The sequence below is a fragment of the Tupaia chinensis genome, unplaced genomic scaffold (assembly GCF_000334495.1).
Source record: "Tupaia chinensis unplaced genomic scaffold, TupChi_1.0 Scaffold000115_1, whole genome shotgun sequence".
In the NCBI taxonomy this organism is placed as follows: domain Eukaryota; kingdom Metazoa; phylum Chordata; class Mammalia; order Scandentia; family Tupaiidae; genus Tupaia; species Tupaia belangeri.
Genome location: NW_006159579.1, coordinates 2,951,760 through 2,975,295, shown reverse-complemented (window position 1 = coordinate 2,975,295; position 23,536 = coordinate 2,951,760). Strand labels below are relative to the sequence as shown.

General features: G+C 46.5%; 1 protein-coding gene and 1 long non-coding RNA gene across 2 annotated transcripts in view; one reads left to right on the top strand and one right to left on the bottom strand.

The window, feature by feature from the left end:
* Window positions 1–23,536, top strand: part of FER1L4 (fer-1-like protein 4) — a 49,604-nt gene that overhangs the window by 18,354 nt on the left and 7,714 nt on the right. Inside the window, exons 22-37 of the mRNA XM_006144062.3 lie at window positions 135–287; window positions 971–1,124; window positions 1,228–1,352; window positions 2,044–2,178; window positions 2,293–2,466; window positions 2,840–2,956; window positions 3,049–3,210; window positions 8,527–8,725; window positions 8,865–8,923; window positions 9,010–9,141; window positions 13,547–13,589; window positions 13,680–13,780; window positions 13,856–13,993; window positions 14,075–14,191; window positions 23,016–23,143; window positions 23,296–23,466. Of these exons, the coding sequence (XP_006144124.1) occupies window positions 135–287; window positions 971–1,124; window positions 1,228–1,352; window positions 2,044–2,178; window positions 2,293–2,466; window positions 2,840–2,956; window positions 3,049–3,210; window positions 8,527–8,725; window positions 8,865–8,923; window positions 9,010–9,141; window positions 13,547–13,589; window positions 13,680–13,780; window positions 13,856–13,993; window positions 14,075–14,191; window positions 23,016–23,143; window positions 23,296–23,466 (2,108 nt within the window). The remainder of the gene's footprint in view (window positions 1–134; window positions 288–970; window positions 1,125–1,227; window positions 1,353–2,043; window positions 2,179–2,292; window positions 2,467–2,839; window positions 2,957–3,048; window positions 3,211–8,526; window positions 8,726–8,864; window positions 8,924–9,009; window positions 9,142–13,546; window positions 13,590–13,679; window positions 13,781–13,855; window positions 13,994–14,074; window positions 14,192–23,015; window positions 23,144–23,295; window positions 23,467–23,536) is intronic.
* LOC114007008 (uncharacterized) lies at window positions 3,531–9,021 on the bottom strand. Its single transcript, XR_003548666.1, has 3 exons — window positions 8,830–9,021; window positions 8,548–8,668; window positions 3,531–3,694 (listed from the first exon to the last, which is right to left on the bottom strand). It is a non-coding gene; the product is annotated as an uncharacterized LOC114007008 (long non-coding RNA).

Sequence of the window (23,536 nt, the reverse complement as noted above, 5' to 3'; positions counted from 1 at the left end):
AGGAAATCAGGCTGGAAGGGATATCTGATTCATCTGTCCAGCCTTGGGCTGGATCCTCAAGGCCTCAGTCCAGCTGTGGGAATAGGTGGGCTCGGCACTAAATCCCACTCTGTGACCCAGTTCTTTTCCTGCAGCCCCAGCCACCCCTCCCAGATGTGCTTGTCTGGATGCTCAGTGGGCGGCGCCGTGTGGCCTGTGCTCGGATCCCTGCCCAGGATGTCCTGTTCTCTGTGGTCGAGGAGGAGCGGGGCCGAGACTGTGGGAAGATCCAGAGTCTGCTGCTCACAGTGAGGGGGACAGGGATTTGGGGGCTGGTGAGAAGTGGGGTGAGGCTTATCAGGCAGGGGAGGCCTATGGTTCTCAACCTGGGACCCCCAACTCTTTTCAATTGTTCAAAAAGCCAAAGGAGAATATGCCTTTGCCCAGGTTAGCTTTGAAATGAGATAAACACCCAATTCACTCAGTTCTGGCCGGCACTGGCCTTTGGCTGAGTAGGCTCTGACAGAGGGACAGGATGTGAAAAAGGGAGACGGTTTGATCAGTCCCTCACAAAGATAGCCAGCCTGCAGGAAAATATTTCTAAATGAGGTATCCCTGGAATACATACCAAAAGAGGCCCCTAGTGATGAGTAGCTGTGACCCTTGGGGTAAGGGACAGGAAATTTGAGTCTGTTGGGAATGAAAGGGAAAAAGGAGGGAGTATAGAGGTCAGAGTGCACTTGTGGGGTGCAGGGTCATGGGGTATAGGAAGAGACAGTGTCTGGGCAGATGTATAAGGGTAATGGGGCATAGGATGGAGGGCATGGAGGGGTGTGGGCTGGAGGCACTGAGGGTTTTCTCTGGATCAGGAGCTTGGTAAGGTTTAGCCACATGGAGTAGGAGTGTGCCTTGGGGGAGCAGAGTTGTGGGGTTCAGCTAGGGTAATAAGAGGAGGCTTCGGGGGCCCTTAACATGCCTCCTTCCTACACAGGCCCCCGGGGCAGCCCCTGGTGAGGTCTGTGCCAAGCTGGAGCTCTTCCTGTGGCTGGGTCTGGGCAAGCAAGCCAAGGCCTGCACCTCCGAGCTGCCTCTGGACCTGCTGCCTGAGCCCTCAGCTGGGCTGCCCCACAGCCTGTGCCGGGATGGTGAGTACTGCGGGTGGACAGAATGAACACAGGACCACCTTGCTATTTGCCATGGTGTGGTTCCCCTGAACAAACATGGCCTCTTCTTTCCCTGTCACCCCAGACTTTAGCTACTTCCAGCTCCGAGCTCACTTGTACCAGGCTCGGGGTGTGTTGGCAGCAGATGACAGTGGCCTCTCGGACCCCTTTGCCCGAGTCCTCATCTCTACCCAGTGCCAGACTACACGGGTGAGGGCTGGGATGGGATGTGGGCAGATGAGGGCTGGGAGGCAAGGTGGGTGGGGCTGAGCTTCCCCCAAGGCCCTAAGACTTTCCTGCCACCCTGATCTTCAGGATAGGATAGTGGATAGATCGCCCTGACATAGGCTTGGTGTTGAACCAGAGGTCTTAAGAGTGAGGAGTATTTTCTGGGGTTAATCTTAGGACAGGGCTCTGAGGGTGCCAATAGGAGGAGACCTGGACTAGAAGGGGTGAGCTCTAACACCAGTGCAAAGGTGCTTTTAGCTTCATCACTCTCTGGTGGTGACAAGCAGTCACTTATAGTATTACTTGAGAGGATGCTGCTTGGTTAGGAGCCATTTCTCTTTTCTGTTTTTTTTTTTTTTTTTTCCCAGTTGCCAGAGGGCATATATGCTCATGGGGAGGGAAGGGGTAGAGAGAAAGAGAGAGAAAACACATACCCCCACCTCCCATGGTGCATAGTCACACTGCGGTCTCTTTCCCCATTTCTCCATTCTGTCGTGATTTGGGGCACGTATGCACATGTGCCCAGGGTCAGGCCACTGGTTGGAATTCAAACTGCAGTTGGTCATGTGGGATCTGGCTCCCAGTGCATAGCACTTAACTACTGCACTCTGTGGCCAGTTCAGGGACCGTCTTCTGACACCTGCTATTGCTCCTTCTCTTCATGGCCCCCAAGGTCCTGGAGCAGACACTGAGCCCCCTGTGGGATGAGCTCCTGGTGTTTGATCAGCTCATTGTGGATGGCAGGAGGGAGCACCTGCAGCAGGAGCCTCCTCTAGTGGTTGTCAATGTCTTTGACCACAATAAGTTCGTGAGTGTGGCCTGGCCCCACCAGGCATTCTGGCCTGGAGTCGTCCTCACCAACTTGCCCCCCATTAGCTCCTAAACCTCTTTCTCTTTTCTTTTTACCGTCTCCCTGCTGCAGGGCCCCCCTGTGTTCCTGGGCAGGGCGCTGGCCGTCCCAAGGGTAAAACTGGGGGAGGACCCATACCAACGCCCTGAGCTTCAGTTCTTCTCCCTGAAGAAGGGACCCCGGGCAGCTGGAGAGCTCATTGCCACCTTCGAACTCATTGAACTGGACTACCGTAGCCGCCTGGAGGTCAGAATAGCCTGGCCTGGCTAACTCGGGCTGTGGGCCCATCTTGTTATTTCATCAGTTCATGTAGTCCCAGGGAATAGAAACATAAGTGAGCCCCAGGGTTACCCCGGGACAGAATCCCTTATCCAGATCCCTTATCCCCAGAGAATGCGGGCTGCTGGCTGTCCTGGGGTTACCTCAACGGACCTCCTGATCCCAGGGAACATTGGCTGTGTGCCTCAGACACCTCCCCTCCCTTGCTTGTATATGGCTGCTTGCCACTCCCAGTCCAACATGGTTCGGTTCTTCTACACTTACACAACAGCTGTCCACATCCCTTCCCCAAAGCCAGGCTTTCTCTCTTCTTTGACCTCTGTCTTTTTCCCCTGTGCAGCCCTCAGTGCCCAGTGACGTGGAGCCACAGGACCTGACACCTCTGGTTGAACCCCTCTCTGGGCGCCTGTCCCTGCCACCCAATGTACGCCCGGTGCTCAGGGAGTTCCGTGTTGAGGTAGTACCAGGCCCCCCAAACCTCCTGCTCCCCGACATGTGGTGCCTCTCTGTCAGTCGCAGACCCCAGATTCTCCTACTTCCTGACCTCAGGTGCTGTTCTGGGGTCTGAGGAGCCTTGGTCGTGTGCATCTGTTCGAGGTGGAGCAGCCCCAGGTTGTGTTGGAGGTGGCTGGGCGACGGGTGGAGTCTGAAGTCCTGGCCAGCTACCGGGAGAGCCCCAATTTCAGGGAGCTCGTCAGGCATCTGACAGTGGTGAGGATGTAAGCTGGGAGGCAAGGCATACTGGGCAGAGAAATAAAAGAGGCTGGTGGGTGGTACATTTCTAGCTGGTTCTCGTAGATCAATCCAAGGGTCAGCAAACTCTCTATAAGGGGTCAGGTGGTAAATATTGGAGTCATCAGAAAAGTCATGATATATTTTTTTGTTTTCTTATACAAAAATGCGTCATGACTTTTCTGATGACCCAATACTTTAGGCTTTGTGGGCCATACAGTCTCAGTCAACTTTGTCACTGTAGCATGAAGATGAAAACAGCCAGAGACAATATGTAAATGAATAAGATTGTGTTCCAATAAAACATTATTTACAAAATCAGGCAGCAGGCCAGACTTGGCCCATGGACTGTAGTTTGCTGATCCTGGGAATAATTCACAGATAGGTGGAGCTCTCTTGGCTCAGTGGAACGAGTAAAGTAGCCACGCATGCTGAAGGATGTCTCAAGGAATATAGCTGGTCTCTGAGACATCAGGGGATGAGAAGAAAAATATTTGGTCCTCAGAAAAGTCATGATACATTTTTGCATAGAAAAACATAAAAAAAAATACAACATGAGTTTTCCAATGACACAATACATTCTTTCTGTAATTTGTAATTACTGTAGTATAGACTTTGAAGTCAGAGTCTGGCAATGCCACTTAGATCTTGCCAAATCACTTGTCTTAGTGAGCTTCAGTTTTCTACAGTACAATGGGGATAAACCGTACAAACGAATAAAGGTTCAAAGGACATACATGGGGTTCCTCTTTGCTGAGGAACCAATGACAGAAAGAATTTTGGTGAAAGATTTTGTAAACTGAAAAGCGATTTGACCATGCAATGGTTGGCTGGACCAAAGCCAGCAGTTTGACCCAGTAGTTCTAGACTATAAGAAAGCAAAACACAAATACGTGAAAAACTCTGCCACTTTTTCATAACTGTTTCACATGCAGGAATTTTCAGTTTGAAAAGCTTTATTGTGCTAGGGTTAGCCAGGGTGTGGTGGTTTAGGCAGCTGGATCTTGGCCCCACGGGCTTGCGACATATACCAGACCAATGTGCATGTGTGCCTAAAAATCCTGGGAGGAGAGTGGAAGAGAAGGGACTGCAGTGTTGCCAACCCCCCCCCCCAGGCATGCTGTCTCACTTTACATCTCTCTCCTCTCTGGCAAGTGCACACACCTTGTAGCAAATAATAATAATAATAATAAAATAAATAAAGTAAAAAAATGTTATTGTGATATGATACAATTAAAAGCATATTGCTTATTTAGTTTCTAGGGTGTGTCTTAATTCATTCTGGGTTCCATTGAAAAGTACGCTGTTTTTATTTTTTGTTTTTGAGACATTTTTGCCTTAGGGCACCCCTAGGGCACATGCACTTGCCAGAAAAGGAGAGAGAGATAGTGAGAGAGAAAGTGAGACATCACCCCCTGGGGGGATAGCCACACTGCAATTCCTTCTCTTCCATTCTCCTTCCGGGATCTTGGTCATGTACGCATACTCACCCTGTGTGATTTTCCAGCCACTGGATATAGGACTGGCCATGGTTGGCCACGGTTGGCCATCCTGGAGTCTAGCCACATAACTGCTATGCCATCTGCTGACCCTTTTTTTTTTTTTTTAATTTACCAGAAAGAGAGAGAGAGAAAGTGAGAAAGCAACTACCATTTCTCCCTCCTTTCAGGACTTGGGCACACATATACAGTCCAGTTTGGGTCCTGGACTCAAACTACAGTTGGCTGTGTGGGATCCAGCCACTTTAACCATCATACCACTGGCTGGGGTAAAAATTTTTTTTTTTTAAAATTATTTATTGGGACCATTAGATGGCATAATGGTTACATCACTGGACTCCCACATGGTCAGCCGTGCTTCGAGTCCCAGACCTGGTGGCATGATACTCATGCCAGGCGCACATGCGTGTGTGTGTGTGTGTACCCAAAAATCCCAAGAGAAGAATGAAGGAGAAGGTATTGCAGTGTGACCATCCTCCCTGGGGAATGATTTCTCACTTTCTGTCTTTCTGTCTCTCTCTCTGAGGAGCACATACATCCTATGGCAAAAACATATCTCTAAAAATTTTTGAAATTTAGGGACCAGCAGGCGGCGTGGTGCTTAAAGACGCTGGATTCCCATATGGCCAACAGCAGTTCAAATCCTAGACCTGGCGGCTTGTTTCTCTCACTTGCTCTGTCTGATCAAACTGAAAAATAATAATTATAGTTATAAAGTTAAATAAAATAGAGACAGACAGAGAGAGAAAGAGAGAGAAAACAAGAAAGCAAGCCATGAGGTTAAGAACTCAAACTGTGTTTGGCCATGTGGGAGTCCAACGCCCTGTCATGCCATCTGTTGGAACCCCAACAATCTGCTTTTTGAACAAAGTGTTTAATACAGTCACATTTATTATTGTAATTGATATTACTGGTTGGATTTATTTATTCTTTTAGTTTTGCTATAGGGCGCATGTGCTTAGAGTGAGATGGAGTGAGAGAGAAAAGGTAAGAATTTACCCCTCAGTAGGGATGACCACACCGCGATCTCTTCTCCATTTTTCCCCTTGGGACTTTGGACATGCACCCATGTGCACCTCATGCAATTTTCAAGCTACAGGATCTAGAACTCAGCTGTGAAGTTGGCCATGTGGAATCCAGCTACCTTAACCATACCACCTAGTTGGCCTAAAAACATGTTTTTTGATTGAAGTGTTTAATACAGTCACATCTGTTGTTATTGTTGATACTATTGGTTGGATTTAAATCTGTCATTTTGCTATATGTTTTCTATATATGTTGTGTAGTTTTCGTTCCTTTTTTATTACCTTCTCTTTTATTAAACAGATATTTATTTATTTTTAAATTATTTATTTAATTTTTTAATTTATTCATTCATTTATTTTAATATGACCAGAGTGAGAGAAAGAAATACAGAGAAGGAGAGAGAAAGTGAGGAAGCAAGCCACCAGGTCTGGGACTAACTGTGGTTGGCCACGTGGGAGTGTGTAGCACCTTAACCACCACGCCACCTGCTGGTCCTCTAAACATATTTATTAGTGTTCTATTCCAATTCCTCTGTTGATTTGTACTCAGTAGTTGCTCTAGAGATTACAGTATGAATACTGATTTTTTTTTTTTGAGAGGTTTTAGCTACAGGGCGCGTGCACTCGCCAGACAAACAGAGACAGAGAAACAGAAAGCAGGAAATCACCCCCCGGGGGGATGGCCATGCCACAATCCCTTCTCCTCCATTCTCCTCTCAGGATCTTGGGCACGCACACACATGTGCCCGGCGTGAGTTTTAAGCTGCCGGGTCCAGAACTTGAACCGCGGTTGACTACATGGGAGTCCAGCAACATAGCCATTATGCTAACTGTTAGTCCCAATACTAATTTTTCACAGTCTATTTCAGGTTAATACTAATTTAATTCTAGTAAAACAGAGACTTCTTCAGTATAGCTCTTCTTTGTACTATAGTCACGTGTATAAAAAATAAATCCAGGGATGGATGGTGGCATAATGGTAAAATGTGTCACTCTGAAAGGCTGGCCTACATGAGAGAATTCTGGGTTCTTGTATGGAAGCCTCCTTGAGTATATTGGCATGTGTGTGCCCATGATCTGGAGGTGGCAGAGGCTGGGGCTGGATTGTGGCACCAAGATCCCATTTGGGGGTGCTGTCTCTCTGTCTCTTTCTTTCTCTTTCTCTGATGAATGGAAGAATTAATTAATTTTAAAAAATTAATTCAGTAATATATAATTATTGCCCTCCCCACTTAGACTCCATCAATAATGGATCGTTAGGACAGTCATGACACATTTTTGCATAGAACAATATGACGACTGAACAGATATGAAATTCCTGGGTAAAAGCCACACATATATTTATAGTTCTAACTAACCTATATTTGTAAATTCAACATGGGCCTTCTATATAAGACAATAACAACAACCTTACACTTTGTAGCCTCCAAAATACTTTTGTATCTATTATGTCATGTGATACTTATAACTTTCTTTTTTGATTTTGCTAGAAGATGCATGTGTTCACCGGAGAGAGGAGCGGGGAAGAGAGAAATGAGAAAGCACCCCCCATGGGGGATGGTCACACTGCAATCCCCTCTTCACTTCTCCCTGCTTTTGGGATGTTGGGCATATATACACGCACACATGCCCAGCGTGTTTCTCAAGCCACCAAGTCTGAGACTCAAACTGTATAGTCTGCCATATGGGACCCAGCTGTCTTTTTTTTTTTTTTTTTTTAAGGTTTTTGCCATAGGGCAAGTGAACTTGACAGAGAGAGACAGAGACAGTGCAAGAAAAATCACTCCCTGGGCGGATGGTCACACCATAGTCCCTTCTCCTCCAGTTTCCTCCTTAGATTTTGGGCACTCATGCACACATGCTTAGCATGATTTTCAAGCTGGCAGGTCTGGGACTTGAATTGTGATAGGCCATGTGGGAGCCTACCACCTTAACCACAATGCCACCTGCTGGCCCCATGGATCCAGCCATCTTTTTTTTTTTTAAAAAATAATTATTTAACTTTATTTATTTATTTTAATTTGACCAGAGAGTATCAGAGAGAGAGAGAGAGAGAGAAAGAGAGAAAGCAAGCCACCAAATCCAGGACTCAAACCATAGTCAGCCACGTGGGAATCCAGTGCCCTTAACCACCATGCCACCTGCCGGCTCCAGATTCAGCTGTCTTAACCTCCATGTCACTAGCTGGCCCAACAGTCTTTTCTTCAAAAATTGTTCTGTATCTTTATTTAAAGGAATTATTTATTTTAATTAATTAATTATTATTTTAAAAAATTTGACCAGAGAGAGAAAGTGAGAATGCGAGTGGCCAGCTCTGGGACTCACACCAGTCAGTCATGTGGGAGTCCAGTGTCTTCACCACCACACCACCTGCTGGCCCCTGCCTTTATTTTTAACATGAGTAAGAGAGACAACAAGCACAATAAGAATCTGACTCTGCCGCCCACTCCAGCCTTAACCAGCCCAGGATCGTGAGGACGTGCAGGCCTAGTGTGCTCAGGGAGGTCTCCAGTCGCACACCTGAAACCCGCCCCTTGGGTCACCCTTGCAGAGTATTGCATTGCTCTGCTGCGCCCCTGTCAGGCCCCTGACAACAGTCTTTCCAATCCAGGACTTTGTCCCTTTGTGGCTGGGGATCAGAGTCATAAGGCAATGACTTCTGTGGCAGAGCTGGGCAGAATGCAGGTTTAGATGCAGTGTTACCCCCTCCTGCCTCTGCAGCTGCCTTTCCCCTTGTCTTCAGAGACACAGCTCCTCTCTCCTCACCCCAGGACTTGCCGGAGCAGCCTTACCTGCAGCCCCCACTCAGCATCCTGGTGATAGAGCGCCGGGCCTTTGGCCGCACAGTCCTCGTGGGTTCCCATGTTGTGCCCCACATGCTGCGATTCACACTCCGGGGTCATGAGGATCCCCCTGAGGAGGAAGCGGAGGAGGAAGACACAGTGAACCTGGTACCCAAGGGACCTCAAGGTCAGACACCTCCCCCGGAGAGGCCACCAGACAGAAGCCCCTCTGCTTCCTGGCAGAGATGGCTCCAGGGGACCCTCCAGTGGGGCTTGAAGTCTGCGCCTCACCTAATCTCCTCATGGTGTCATATGCACCCTCCCAGGACAAAAGTCCCTGGATCCCTTCTTGGCTAATGCAGAGATTTCCAGGAGGCTCCTGAAGGTGATGGGGTACGGGAGATGGGTGGAGAAGGGACCAGAGGGCTTGTGGTAGCACTGGGTTGGAGGGACTGAGTCTTCTCTCTCTAGGCTCCTCTGAAGAAACTCGCCCTTGGAAGCCTCTTGAGCCAAGGCCCTGAGCTGGAGGAGGATATCCCCGATCCTGAAGAGCTCGATTGGTGGTCCAAATACTACGCATCGCTGCAGGAGCTGCAGAGACAGGTGGGTAGGGAGGGCTCAGTGCGGGGACTGGGAGGGTAAATGGCAGGAAGAATGGGCCCCTGGAAGGTGGAGCTCTACAGTGTTCAGAGCTCAACATCACAGTCATTTCTCATCCTCACAACAATTCCATAAGCTGGGGACTATTGTTAGTATTTTTTTAAGACTTATTTATTTATAAGACTTTATTTATTTATTTATTTTAATTTGACCAGATAGAGACAGAGTGAGAGAGAGAGAGAGAGAGAGAGAGAAATGGAAAGTGAGAAAGCAAGCCCCAGGTCCAGGATTCGAACCACAGTCAACCATGTGGGAGTCCAGCGCCCTTAACCACCATGACATCTACCTGCCCCAAATCTGGGGATTATTGACTCCATTATCTAGAGCTATGTTGTCCAACAGAAACACAAATGCAAGCCATATATGTGATCTTATTATTTTTCCTATAGGGTGCAGGTGCTAGCCAGAGAGAAAGAAAAAAATAAACCAAAAAAACACCCCAGGGGGGATGGCCACAGCACAATACCTTCTTCTCTAGTCTCTTCTTGGCATTTTGGGCATATATGCACAGGTGTGTGTTTTTCAAGCCACCGGTTCCAGGATTTACACTGTACAGTCAGTCCTGTGGAATACAAAGCCTTCCCTATGCTACCTGCTGGTCTGCCACATATGTAATTAAAAAAAATTATATATCTATATATGGAATCAGAGTCATAAGGCAATGACTTCTGTGGCAGAGCTGGGCAGAATGCAGGTTTAGATGCAGTGTTACCCCCTCCTGCCTCTGCAGCTGCCTTTCCCCTTGTCTTCAGAGACACAGCTCCTCTCTCCTCACCCCAGGACTTGCCGGAGCAGCCTTACCTGCAGCCCCCACTCAGCATCCTGGTGATAGAGCGCCGGGCCTTTGGCCGCACAGTCCTCGTGGGTTCCCATGTTGTGCCCCACATGCTGCGATTCACACTCCGGGGTCATGAGGATCCCCCTGAGGAGGAAGCGGAGGAGGAAGACACAGTGAACCTGGTACCCAAGGGACCTCAAGGTCAGACACCTCCCCCGGAGAGGCCACCAGACAGAAGCCCCTCTGCTTCCTGGCAGAGATGGCTCCAGGGGACCCTCCAGTGGGGCTTGAAGTCTGCGCCTCACCTAATCTCCTCATGGTGTCATATGCACCCTCCCAGGACAAAAGTCCCTGGATCCCTTCTTGGCTAATGCAGAGATTTCCAGGAGGCTCCTGAAGGTGATGGGGTACGGGAGATGGGTGGAGAAGGGACCAGAGGGCTTGTGGTAGCACTGGGTTGGAGGGACTGAGTCTTCTCTCTCTAGGCTCCTCTGAAGAAACTCGCCCTTGGAAGCCTCTTGAGCCAAGGCCCTGAGCTGGAGGAGGATATCCCCGATCCTGAAGAGCTCGATTGGTGGTCCAAATACTACGCATCGCTGCAGGAGCTGCAGAGACAGGTGGGTAGGGAGGGCTCAGTGCGGGGACTGGGAGGGTAAATGGCAGGAAGAATGGGCCCCTGGAAGGTGGAGCTCTACAGTGTTCAGAGCTCAACATCACAGTCATTTCTCATCCTCACAACAATTCCATAAGCTGGGGACTATTGTTAGTATTTTTTTAAGACTTATTTATTTATAAGACTTTATTTATTTATTTATTTTAATTTGACCAGATAGAGACAGAGTGAGAGAGAGAGAGAGAGAGAGAGAGAAATGGAAAGTGAGAAAGCAAGCCCCAGGTCCAGGATTCGAACCACAGTCAACCATGTGGGAGTCCAGCGCCCTTAACCACCATGACATCTACCTGCCCCAAATCTGGGGATTATTGACTCCATTATCTAGAGCTATGTTGTCCAACAGAAACACAAATGCAAGCCATATATGTGATCTTATTATTTTTCCTATAGGGTGCAGGTGCTAGCCAGAGAGAAAGAAAAAAATAAACCAAAAAAACACCCCAGGGGGGATGGCCACAGCACAATACCTTCTTCTCTAGTCTCTTCTTGGCATTTTGGGCATATATGCACAGGTGTGTGTTTTTCAAGCCACCGGTTCCAGGATTTACACTGTACAGTCAGTCCTGTGGAATACAAAGCCTTCCCTATGCTACCTGCTGGTCTGCCACATATGTAATTAAAAAAAATTATATATCTATATATCTATGTATCTATATCTATCTATCTATCTATCTATCTATCTATCTATCTATCTATCTATTTAGGGGCTAGCAGATAGAGTACCGGTTATGTTGCTGGACTTGCATATGGCCAATCACAGTTCAGACCTGTAGGCTTGAAACCCATACCAGGTGCATGTGTGCATGCCCAAAATCTGGAGAGGACAATGGAGGAGAAGGGATTGTGGAGTGGCCATCCCCCTAGGGGGGTGATTTCCCACTTTTTCTCTCTCTGTCTCTTGCTGTCTCTCCAGTGAGTGCACATGCCCTATGGCAAATCATCTCTCTCCCTCAAAAAGAAAAGAAAAAAGAATTATTTGTTTTATTCTAGTTACTAGTAGCACTATCATTATTATTTTTAATTTTGCTATAGGGCACATGTACTCACCAGAGAGACAGAGAGAAAGAGAGAGAAGGAAAGTAAGAAAGTAAGTTGTCAGGCCCAGGACTCAAACTGTGGTCTGCCATGTGGGAGTCCAGTACATCAACCACCACACTACCTGCTTGCCCCACATATATAATTTTAATTTGTAGTAGCCACATTAAAGTAAGGAAACATGGGACCAGCCAATAGTGTAATGGTTACATCACTGGACTCCCATGTAGTTGACCACGGTTTGAGTCCACGACTCAGTGGCTTAAAACTCACACCGGGCACATGAGCATGCATGCCCAAGATCCCAAGAGGAGAATGGAGGAGAAAGGGATTGTAGGGTGACCATCTCCCCAGAAGGTAATTTCTCGCTTTCTGTCTTTCTGTCTCGCTGGCAAATGCACGTGCCCCTATAGCAAAAATCTCTCTAAAAAGGAAAAAAAAAGGAAACGAACAAACCAAAAAGAAAACAAAAAATATTTTAAAAGGATACAGGTGAAATTAAAATTTATAATCTCATATTTCTAAAATATTATCATTTCAACAAGTAATCATTATAAAAATTAATAATAAGATATTTTGGGCCAGAAGGTGATATGGAGATTATCCATGTGCTAGATCCCCCATGGCTAAATTTGTGGTTTGAGTTCTAGACCCAAGTCCTCGAGAATCATGCCAGGTGCATTTGCCTGTGTGGCCAAAATCCTGAGGAGAGTGGAGAAGGGATTGCGGCACAGCCATCCCCCATAGGAGGGATGATTTCTAACTTTTCCTCTCTCTCTCTCTCTGGAGAGCACGTGCACCCAATAGCAAAAGCTGTAAAAAAAGAAAAAAGATATTTTACATCCTTATTTTATACTCTTTAAAGTCTGGTGTGTGTTTTACACTTAATTTGTACTTGCCACAGTCCAAATGTTCATGGCGACAAGGGGCTGATGGTTACTAGTCCTGAACTAAGTGATAAACTTTGAAAATACAAGTGGTGGGCCAGTTTTGTGGCGTGGTGGTTAAGGCAGCTGAATCTCATATGGCTGACACCACGGTTTGAGCCCAGGACCTGGTGACTTGAGAAACATGCCAGGTGTGTGCAAGTGCCCAAAATTCTGACAGGATGGAAGAAAAGGGATTATGGCATGACCCTTCCCCAAGGGAGGTACGTTCTCCTCTCCTCTTTCTGTCTCTCCTCTGGCAAGCACATGTGTCCTCTAGTAAAAACAGCAACAAACAAGCGAAAAAGAAAATACAAATGGCTGGGCTGGTGCCATGGCCTGGTAGTTAAGAGAGCTAGATCAGGGACCAGCAGTTAGCGTAATGGCTATGTCGCTGGACTCCCACGTAGTCGACCGCGGTTCAAGTCCTGGACCCAGTGGCTTAAAACTCACGCCAGGTGCGTGTGCGTGCGTGCCCAAGATCCCAAGAGGAGAATGGAGGAGAAGGGATTGCGGCGTGACCATACCCCCTGGGGGGTGATTTTTCGCTTTCTGTCTCTATGTCTCTCTCTGTCTGTCTGGCAAGTGCACACGCCCTATAGCAAAAACCTCCAAAAAGAAAAAAGAAAAACACACTAGGTTTGTGTGCATGCTGCAAATCCTGACAGTATGAAGAAATGGAGGAGAAGGGTTTGTGGCATGACCATGCCCCATTGCCCCATTGAGGGGTACTTTCTCCCTCTTTCTTTCTCTCTTTTTCTCTATTTCTCTCTGGTGAGCACATGTACCCTCTGGTCAAAAATTAAAGGAAAATAAAATACAAGTGTCTTACATAGCTGGGACTTGAACTAGGTTTTCCCAACTCCCTATCCTGGAAAGGAGGTACACTAAGCAGGTAAAGGAGACAGGGTAGACTCATCTGTTCTTCAATTTCAGCCCAACTTTGATGAGGATGAAATGGATGATCCTGGGGATTCAGGTAAGAGATTCAGCTTCTTTCTTTTGCTCCATCTCTCCACCCCTTTACCCACCCAGATATTTCTGACTGGGGCATTTTTGCTATTTCCAGATGGGGCCAACCTCATTTCTGTGGATAGGGAGGTCCCAAACCAGGGTGATGCTGAAGTCGAAGGCTCTGCACCCCGGAAAAAAACAATTGCCACCCTGAAGGTGACTGGGTGTTTGGAACAGGGGAGTTCACTAGATTCTGGATGTCAGGCTGTTGCTGAGGCCCTCACCTTTCAGATCTACAGCAGCTCCTTGGAGGAGGAGTTCAACCACTTTGAAGACTGGCTGAATGTATTTCCACTCTACCGAGGGCAAGGGGGCCAGGAGGGGGATGGAGAGAAAGAAGGGTCTGGACACCTGGTGGGCAAGTTCAAGGTATGTGTGGGAAGGAACCGGGGATCTGGGAGCATAGGCAGGCTCTCTTCTTAGGGCCTTTTCTGTCTCTCCCCACCCCAGGGCTCCTTTCTCATTTACCCTGAATCCGAGGCAGTGTCCTTCTCTGAGCCCCAGATCTCACGGGGAATCCCCCAGAACCGGCCCATCAAGCTCCTGGTCAGGGTATACGTGGTAAAGGTGAGTATCTGGAGCTCTGGCACACCCCCAACTCCAGCGAAGGAGAGTCTACAGAACCTACAGAAGGGAGACTGTGGGAAACTGCAGGCAGCCCAGAGTCCAATATCTTTGTTACTCAGATGGGAAATCTGAGGCACATAGTTAAGAGACTCCCCAGAGTTACAGAGCTTGCCTGTAGCTGAACCCGAATTTAGAGCACAAGTCTCCTGACCCCTTGCTCATAGAGTTAGTTCTATGGAACAGGGAGAATAGTTCCAGGATACGTGTAGCTCTGAATCTTTATCTTCAGCATGAGCTCATAGGGGCTGGACAGCAGTGAGGAGGTAAACTGTGGTGCGCCATGAGGCCAACCGCATGGCAAAATTACCAGTTTGCAAGCAGTGACCTCCTGAGTTTGCCTGGCGTGTGTATGCCAGTGATCTGGGCTGGCTGAGGCTGGGGGTGGGAAAGTGGCATGAGGACCCTGTTGGAGGTCCTGTATCTTGCTCTGTCTCTGTCCTTCTCACTCATGGAATAAATAAATAAACTTAGAAAAAAAAAAGAGTGAGTACATCATCAAACATATTTGTACGAAGTCTTCCATTGTTGCGTTTTCATACAGAGCTCAGCAGGGCCCTGAAATTTTCTTAAAGATATTTTGGAGAGAAAGGGGGAAGGCCTGCACTGCTCTGCCTCCTCAATCTCTATCACTAGAGCAGATGCTGTACTTTAAAAAATCTGTTTTAAATATAGAGATTCTGACTAAGATGTTCTGTGGCATTTTTCCCCCATAATCTAAGAATCCCAGTGCATAAATTAAGTAATAGAAGTCATCCTGACGTTCTGCTTCTGGTTGATGAGACGGTCTGAAATGCTTCCTGGTGTAATATAGTTAGAAATGTTAGATAAATAGTCTTTTAAATGAATGCCAACCTCGTAAGAAAGAGAAATCTTGGCAGGCCTCATATGAAGAGGTATCAGGAATCTCAAGTGAAAGATAAGCCCTGAGCCGAGGCTATCTTGAGAGGGTTGAGGCACAATGGACTCCGAGTCCTGGATTTTTTTTTTTTTTGAGATGTTTGCTATAGGGTACATGTGCTTGCCAGAGAGACAGAGAGATAAAGCAAGCAAGAAATGACCCCTCCCCCCAGAGGGGGGATGGCCATGCCACAATCTCTTCTCCTCCAGTCACCTCTTGGGATTTTGGGTACACACACACACACGCACCCAGCATGAGTTTTAAGCCACTGGGTCTGGGACTCGAACTGTGGTCAACCATGTGGGAGTCCAGTGATGTAACCATTATGTCATTTGCTAGTCCTGAGCCTTGGGTTTTTAAAGATTATGCAAGGTGGGGAACCAGAGTGGAGACTCTGTCATAAAGCAGGTAAAAAGGGAGCGAGGAAGTCTGCCCAGTGGGAAAGGTACTAGTAAGTTAACTTGTCTATTTCAGGCTCTGTTGCAGTTGGGAGAATAGGAAAAAGTCTTCATTGAGGGTATATATATTTTTAATTGTCAGAGTTTGCATGAACTTGCAGAGAGAGAGAGATAAAGCACCCCCTGATGGGTCACGATCATGCCACTATCTTTTTTTCTCTATTTCTTCGTCCCATCAGGATTTTGGGTATACATATACATGTGCTGGGTGTTTTTGAAGCCATTGTTGCCAGATCTTGAACCATGTTCGTCATGTGGGACCCAGCTTTCTATGCACAGCGCTTAACCACTGTACTATGAGGCTGGCCTTTTTTTCTTTTTTTTTTAATTGCTAGAGGCCACCAGAGAGAGATAGAGAGAAATGGAGAAAGCCCCTCCAATGGGACATGATTCCAGCACAAGCTCTTGTCCACCATTTCTCCATCCTTTTGGGATTTGGGGCATGCACGCACATGCACCCAGCATATTTTTCAAGTCAGTATTTTTCTTTTTGGTAGAGGTTTTTGCCTTAGAGCACATGTGCTTGTTGGATAGAGAGAGGCAGAGACAGAGATGGTGAGAGGGAAAGTGAGAAATCACCTCTTGGGGAATGGCCACACCACAATCCCTTCTCCTCCATGCTCCTCCGGGGATCTTGGGCACACATATCTGGCATGTGTTTCAAGCCACCAGGCCCAGGACTCCAACTACTGGCCATGTGGGAACCCAGATCCCAAGATCCCAGGAGGAGCATGAAGGAGAAGGGATTGTGGAGTGGCCATCTCCCTGGGCAGTGATTTCTCACTTTCCCTCTCACTGTCTTTGTCTCTCTGGAGAGTGCATGTGCCCTAAGGCAAAAACCTCTAAAAAAATTTAAAAAAAAGAAAGTTATGATACATTTTTGCATAGAAAAGCAGAAAAATACGTCATGATTTTTCTGATGAGCCCATAAGATTTTCAAATATTAGAATGTAAAACAACTGTTTAAAATATTTCACAATCAAAGACCAAGAGGCTATCAAAAGTGACTGAGAGGGGCCAGCAGGTGGTATGGTGGTTAAGGTGCTGCAGTCCCACGTAGGTAATCGTGGTTCAAGGCCTGGACGGGTGGCTTGCTTTCTTACTTTCCCTTTCTTTCTCTTTGTCTCTCTCTGGACAAATTAAAAATAAAATAAAATAATAACAAGTAAAAATATATAAATAAATAATTATTTTTTAAAAAAGTGACTGGGAGGGCTAGCAGGTGATGTAGGCATGTTTGCATATGTGCAACATGCCAAAATCCTGAAAGGAGAATGGAGATGAAGGAATTGTGGCATAGCTATCCCACCTGGGAGGCAATTTCTCACTTTATTTCTCTCTGTTTCTCTGGCAAGCACACATACCCTATAGCAAAAATCTCTTGAAAAGTGACTCAGGGGCCAGCCCCATAGCTCAGTGGTTAAGAGAGATGAATCTCACATGGCCAACCACAGTTTGAATTTCAGCTGGATATGAGTGCATGCCCTAAATCCCAATAGGCTGAAGAAATGGAGGATGAGAGATTGTGGCATAACCATAACCTATTGAGGAGTGTATGTGAGCTCACTCACTCTCTCTCTGCTGAGTGCGTGTGCCCTCTGGCCAAAAAAAAAAAAAAAAAAGGTGAGCAGTTTTGGAAATAGTGAAATAAAATTTCTAAAAATGGGGGCCGGCAGGTGGCATGGTGGTTAAAGGCACTGGATTCCCACATGGCTGACCATGGTTCAAGTCCTGGACCTGGCAGCTTGCTTTCTCACTTTCTCTCTCTCTCTCTTTCTCACTCTGTCCCTTTCTGGTCGAATTTAAATAAACAAATGAATAAATAATAAAGTTAAATAAAATAATTTTTAAAAAATTTCTAAAAATTAAAGCCTACTTAAATATTATTACCCACCCATATGTAGAAGAATGGGTGAATAAACTATGATAATATCCACACAATAGAGCACTGTGCAGCTGTAAACAAGAATGAGGAAGGGCCAGCCCTATGGTGCAATGGTTAAACACTGTGCAGAGAAAGCCAGATCCCATGTGGTCAGCCAATGTTCGAGTCCTGACTCTAGGCATGTACACACATAGCCAGAATCCTGATGAGACAAAGAATTAGAGGGAAAAAGATTGCAGTGTGACCATGCCCCGTTGGGGGATGCTTTCTTTCTCTCTTCTCTGTCTCATGCACAATCATGAGTCCTTTGGCACACTAAAAAAAGAAAATCAAAAATTAAAGAACATCTCAGAACTCATATGGAGCAGTTTCCAGAACATAAAGTGAAAATAGTAAAGTGCAAAAAAAAGTACCTATAATATGCCACTTTCCACTTAGGAAAAATAAAAGCTCTAAGAAAATATATGTGCAGGCCAAATAGTAGCATGGTGGTTAACATGGTTGGGTCCCACATGGCCAGCTACATGTTTCGAATTTCAGACTGCAGCTTGAAAAACACTGGGCATGCGCGTACATGTCCAAAGTCCCTAGACAAGAATGGAGAACGAATTGTGACATAGGCATCCCCCAGGGGCTACTTTCTTACTTTCTATCTCTCCCTCTCTTCCTTTCTCCCTTTTCCTCCCTCTCCCCCTCCCTCCCTTCTTTCCTTCCCTCTGGCTCTCTCTGGTGAACACATGAACCCCACAGCAAATTAAAAAACCAAACAAACAAACACACACATGTGCAACACAAATACAGGGAAGATTAACTAGAAACTAAGACTGATAACCTAAAGAAGGTGTTAAAAGAGAACATTATCACAACCTAACTTTACAGATTTTAGTTGGCTTTTATTTGCGATTCTAGAATTGAGCAGCAGTCGGACCAAAAATGGTTTGGAAGGCTCTGCCCCATAACATATGCAGATTATATTTATAGTCAGGAGAAAGTGGTGTAGAGAAAGCAGACATGAGGTACAGAGATAGTTCGACTGGCCAGAGCCTGGTGTTTGCATAACTTGAACCTGGTTTGAACAGGCTTTGTTCCATTTTTCTTTATTCTCTTTTGTCTCTGTTCTTTGGCTTGCATAATCTCTATTGTCCTGTCTTCAGGCTTGCTAATTCTTTGTCTAGTACAGATCTACTGTTGAGCCTGTTTAGTGAAGTTTGTTTATTTTAGTTTGCTATAGGGCGTGTGTGCTTGCCAAAGAGAGAGAAAAAGAGAGAAAAAAAGTGAAAAATCATCCCCAAGGGTGGACCACCACACCATAATCCCTTCTCCATTTATCCTCTCAGGATTTTGGGCATGCACACATACACACCTAGCATGTTTTGTTTTGTTTTTAAGAGGTTTTTGCTATAGGGCGCGTGCGCTCTCCAGACAGAGAGAGACAGAGAGACAGAAATCGAGAAATCACCCCCCAGGGGGGGATGGGATGGCCACGCCGCAATCCCTTCTCCTCCATTCTCCTCTTGGGATCTTAGGCACGCACGCACATGCACCCGGCGTGAATTTTAAGTCACCGGGTCCGGGACACGAACCACAGTCGACTACATGGGAGTCCAGTGACATAGCCATTACGCTAACTGCTGGTCCCAACACCTGGAATGTTTTTCAAGCTGCTGGGTCCAGAACTTGAACCACATAGATCAGTCATGTGAAAATTCTGTGCTTTAACTGCCTGCTGGCCCTGTGTTATCATACATATTTTTATTTTTTATTTCATTTTATTTATTCATTCATTTATTTCCATTTGACCAGAGAGAGAGAGAGAGAAAGGGAAAGTGAAAAAGCAAGCCACCAGGTCTGGGACTTGAACCATGGTCAGCCATGTGGGAGTGTCCAGCACCTTGGCCACTATACCACCTGCCGGTCCCAATCATACATCTTTTAACTTTGACCAGAGAGAGACAGAAAGGGGGAAAATGAAAAAGCAAACAGCCAGGTACAGGACTAGAACTGCAGTTGGCCATGTGGGAATCTAGTGCCTTAACTGCTATGCCACCTGCTGGTCCCTGAATTTTTTTTTTTTTTTTTTTTTTTAATTTGGGTTCTTTAATGAGTCAGTTTCCTACCCTTAGTGTTATGTCTCTGATGTCACTGCTCTGGGACTGTGGCAGTTTTGAATGTGCCACAGTCACCCTGGGATGACAGATCTGTTTTATGGTCTGAGCCCCCTTGTTCTGGAACTTGGGGCGGGGACTATGACAAACTTCTCTGAGTGATGCTCCTACTCTAGGACCTGAGAGTTAGTGCAGGGGAGACAGTTCCCTGAGGTCCTCTTAGCTGGTCAGTTCTGGCATGGAACCACCTTCTCACAAGCCAAGGCGGGGATGGTCAGGGCCCCAGTTGTCATGCAGGCTGTGCTCGTGGTAGAGCCTCCATTCCCTAAGCAGAGCTGGGCAGCAGAAGGGAACCCCTCCTTACCTCTCAACTGCACCTTACAAGGGACTTAGTCTTCTTAGTCTTAGGCAGCTGGGGGCAGGATGGGGACCTGAGGTCTTGCTCTTGGACTGGGAGCTGCAAGAAGGGGGAGGGCAGGTAACAGTCACCTGAGGCAGTCTCTACCACTCTGAGTTAGGAATAGGGTGGGAGGGAAGGCTCTTGGTTAAAATATCAGATTTGCTTTGCTTTGCTTTGCCTCTTTCTTTCTTCCTTCCTTCCTTCCTTCCTTCCTTCCTTCCTTCCTTCCTTCCTTCCTTTCTTTCTTTCTGGAGAGGTTTTTGCTATAGGGCATGTGCACTCACCAGAAAGACAGAGAGAGCCAGAGAGACAGAAAGCGAGTAATCACCCCCCAGGGGGGATGGCCACGCCACAATCCCTTCTCCATTCTCCTCTCAGGATCTTGGGCATGCACACACATGCGCCCAGCATGAGTTTAAGCCACTGGGACCAGGACTCAGACTGTAGTCGACTACATGGGAGTCCAGCAACATACGCCAACTGCTGGTCCCGAGATTTGCCTTTCTTACCACATTTTCATAGGATAAAAGGAAAAAGCATAACTATAAATAAATAAATAAATAAATAAATAAATAAAAATAAATAAAAGGGGGGCATAACTGCAAATGCAGTAGTTATTAAAAATAGGATATAATATATAATTTATACCAACATATTTGAAATTATAGATGAAGTGGACAAATGCCCAGAAAATAAAATTCACCAAACTGACTTAAGAAGAAATAGAAAACTTGAATAGTGCTATAACTATGAAAGAAATTGTGTCAGAAGCACAAGATCCAAATGATCTTACTAGCAATATATTTACTTAGTGGATTTGTTTGTTTGTTTTTTTATCATAGAGCATGTGTGCTTGCCAGAGAGAGAAAGTGAGAAATCACTCCTGGGGGGATGACCATATCACAATCCCTTCTCCTCCATTTTCCTCTGGGGATTTTGGGCACACTTGCCCACATGCTCAGCATGATTTTCTTTCCTTTTTTTGTTTTCCAAGCCAGACTGTTTCCAGCTTTATTAAAGACAGTTTTCATAAACAAGCATGGCAGGACATGGGCAGACAATCATTAACTGTATACAACAACTTTCAAACTCCCTTCTTCAATGGACTACCAAAATCAGAAAACCACTATAAAACCCAATGAAGTCTTCATATGATGCTCTGAACAGGGCAAGTTTAGAGTGAGGGTTGACATTTCACATTTAGCATTTTTTTAAAGAGGTTTTTGTGATAGGGCACATGTGCTTGCCAGAAAAACAGAGAGAGGGATAGAGAGATAAAAAGCGAGAACTCCCCCCCCAGGAGAAACGGCCACTCCACAATCCCTTCTCCTCCATTCTCCTCTTGGGATCTTGGGCATGCATGCACATATGCCCTGTGTTAGAATCACAGTTGCCCACATGGGAGTCCAGCGATGTAGCCATTATGCCAACTGCTGGTCCCTTAGCATGTTGTTTAACAACTTTTCATGAGCCAACCCTTGACTTTTGGGAAATGAAAATGACAAAATTATCAACCTGAAGATCCAGCAATATAGAAAAGGAACTGCTGCCCTTTTGAAGGATGCTATCTTTTTTTTTGAGAGGTTTTTGCTATAGGGCGCATGTGCTTGCCAGACAGACAGAGAGAGACAGAGAGATAGAAAGCAAGAAATCACCCCCCAGAGGGGATGGGCATGCCGCAATCCCTTCTCCTCTTGGGATCTTGGGCACGCACACGCCCGGCATGAGTTTAAGCCACCAGGTCCGGGACTCGAACCGCAGTTGACTACGTGGGAGTCCAGCGACATAGCCACTACTCTAACTGCTAGTCCCAAGGATGCTATCTTAATGTCATTGGAAAGTCTGGATTGCCTGATACACCGGTATAACCAATTTTCTGTGGTCAGGTCCCAACAAGTCTCTGGTTTAAGGGAGTTAAGTCTATGCTGAAGGCAGAGAGGGAGAGGACATAAAGGCAAATGTTAAGTGTTCCACATCACAAGGCATCTGTGCCAAGGGGGCTGTGTGTGTCAGGGAATCCCTCCTCTTGGGAACCAAGAGGAAGTCTCTCAACACTAGAAGGGAAAGATGTTGTCCAAATCAAGACAGCTTTAGAGACATTCTATTAGTGACAAATGTCCCTTCCCCAAAAAACAACAATGAAGTGTTCTGTGTGCTAACAACATACATAGCTTTAAAAAAAAAGGTAAAATAAAATTCTGCATTTTTATAAAACTTGATAAAAAATAGTATTTCAAACTGTGCAGTCACCAGAAGGACACAGTTATCAAAAACACACACAGAGCATCGCCAGCACCTTCAGCTTTCTGTGCCTTGTCTGTGTTGGCATCTCCATTTTCTGCAGGGTTGTTCTCCTCCTTGCCAGCATCAGCGTTTCTCTTTTTTCCTTTGGGTACTTTCTCTCCCTTCTTTGCGGGGCCTTTTTAGGCTTGGGCTCTGGCTTTGGAGGAGCAGGTTTCACAGACAGCCTTGCAGATCTCTGTGGTTCGTCCTTCACCCTGGTTTTATCTCCTTAGCATTCCCTTCAGCCTTTCTCTTGGGCGACAATGGCAGGACGTAGGCACTGGACATGGGGGATGCAGCGGCACGCAGGCTTTGGTCGGTCCAGGGGTCGCTCTCATCTCTTCTTCCCCAGCATGATTTTCAAGCTGCCATGTCTGGGACTCGAACCACAGTCAGTCATGTGGGAATGCAGCACCTTAACCTCCACATCACCTACTGGCCCCTTACTAGCAAATTTTAAACAACGATTGTACATATTTATAGGTTATAGTGTGTCATTTTTATAATGTATATATATTACATGTATGTGTACATACATCTATTTGTATGTCTTAGGTATTTCAGGACTAACTGAAAAGAAAGACATCTTGTTCAGCCTCTTAGTTAATCCCTCACAGTGAGAGTGCTCTCCTTGGTAACTTCCTGCTTACACTTCCCCTGATTAGGTACAAGATGGGTTACCTTGGGCTATGCCAATGACGATCCTCCTACTGCCACTCCATACCCCCCTCCTAGGCTACCAACTTGGCTCCAGCAGACCCCAATGGCAAAGCAGACCCCTATGTGGTGGTGAGCGCTGGTCGGGAGCGGCAGGACACCAAGGACCGCTACATCCCCAAGCAGCTTAACCCCATCTTTGGAGAGTAAGGCTGGGCCCTGGGGGTTGGCAAGGGGGGAACAACTTGACTATTTGGCCTGTGGTGCAAGGGCTCTCCCTCAGGTAGCTTTCCCTCAGGCCTGGTGACAGCACCTCTCGAGGCACCCAGTGTCCTCAGCTGCTGTTCTTCTTGGCCAGGGTCCTGGAGCTGAGCATCTCTCTCCCAGCTGAGCCTGAGCTGACTGTGGCTGTATTTGATCATGACCTTGTGGGTTCTGATGACCTCATTGGGGAGACGCACATTGATGTGGAAAACCGATTCTACAGCCATCACAGAGCGAACTGTGGACTGGCCTCCCAGTATGACACGTGAGTCTGGGAGGGTTCTCAGGAGGCTTACTCTGATCAACTTAGAAACACATTCAACCTCACATTCCTG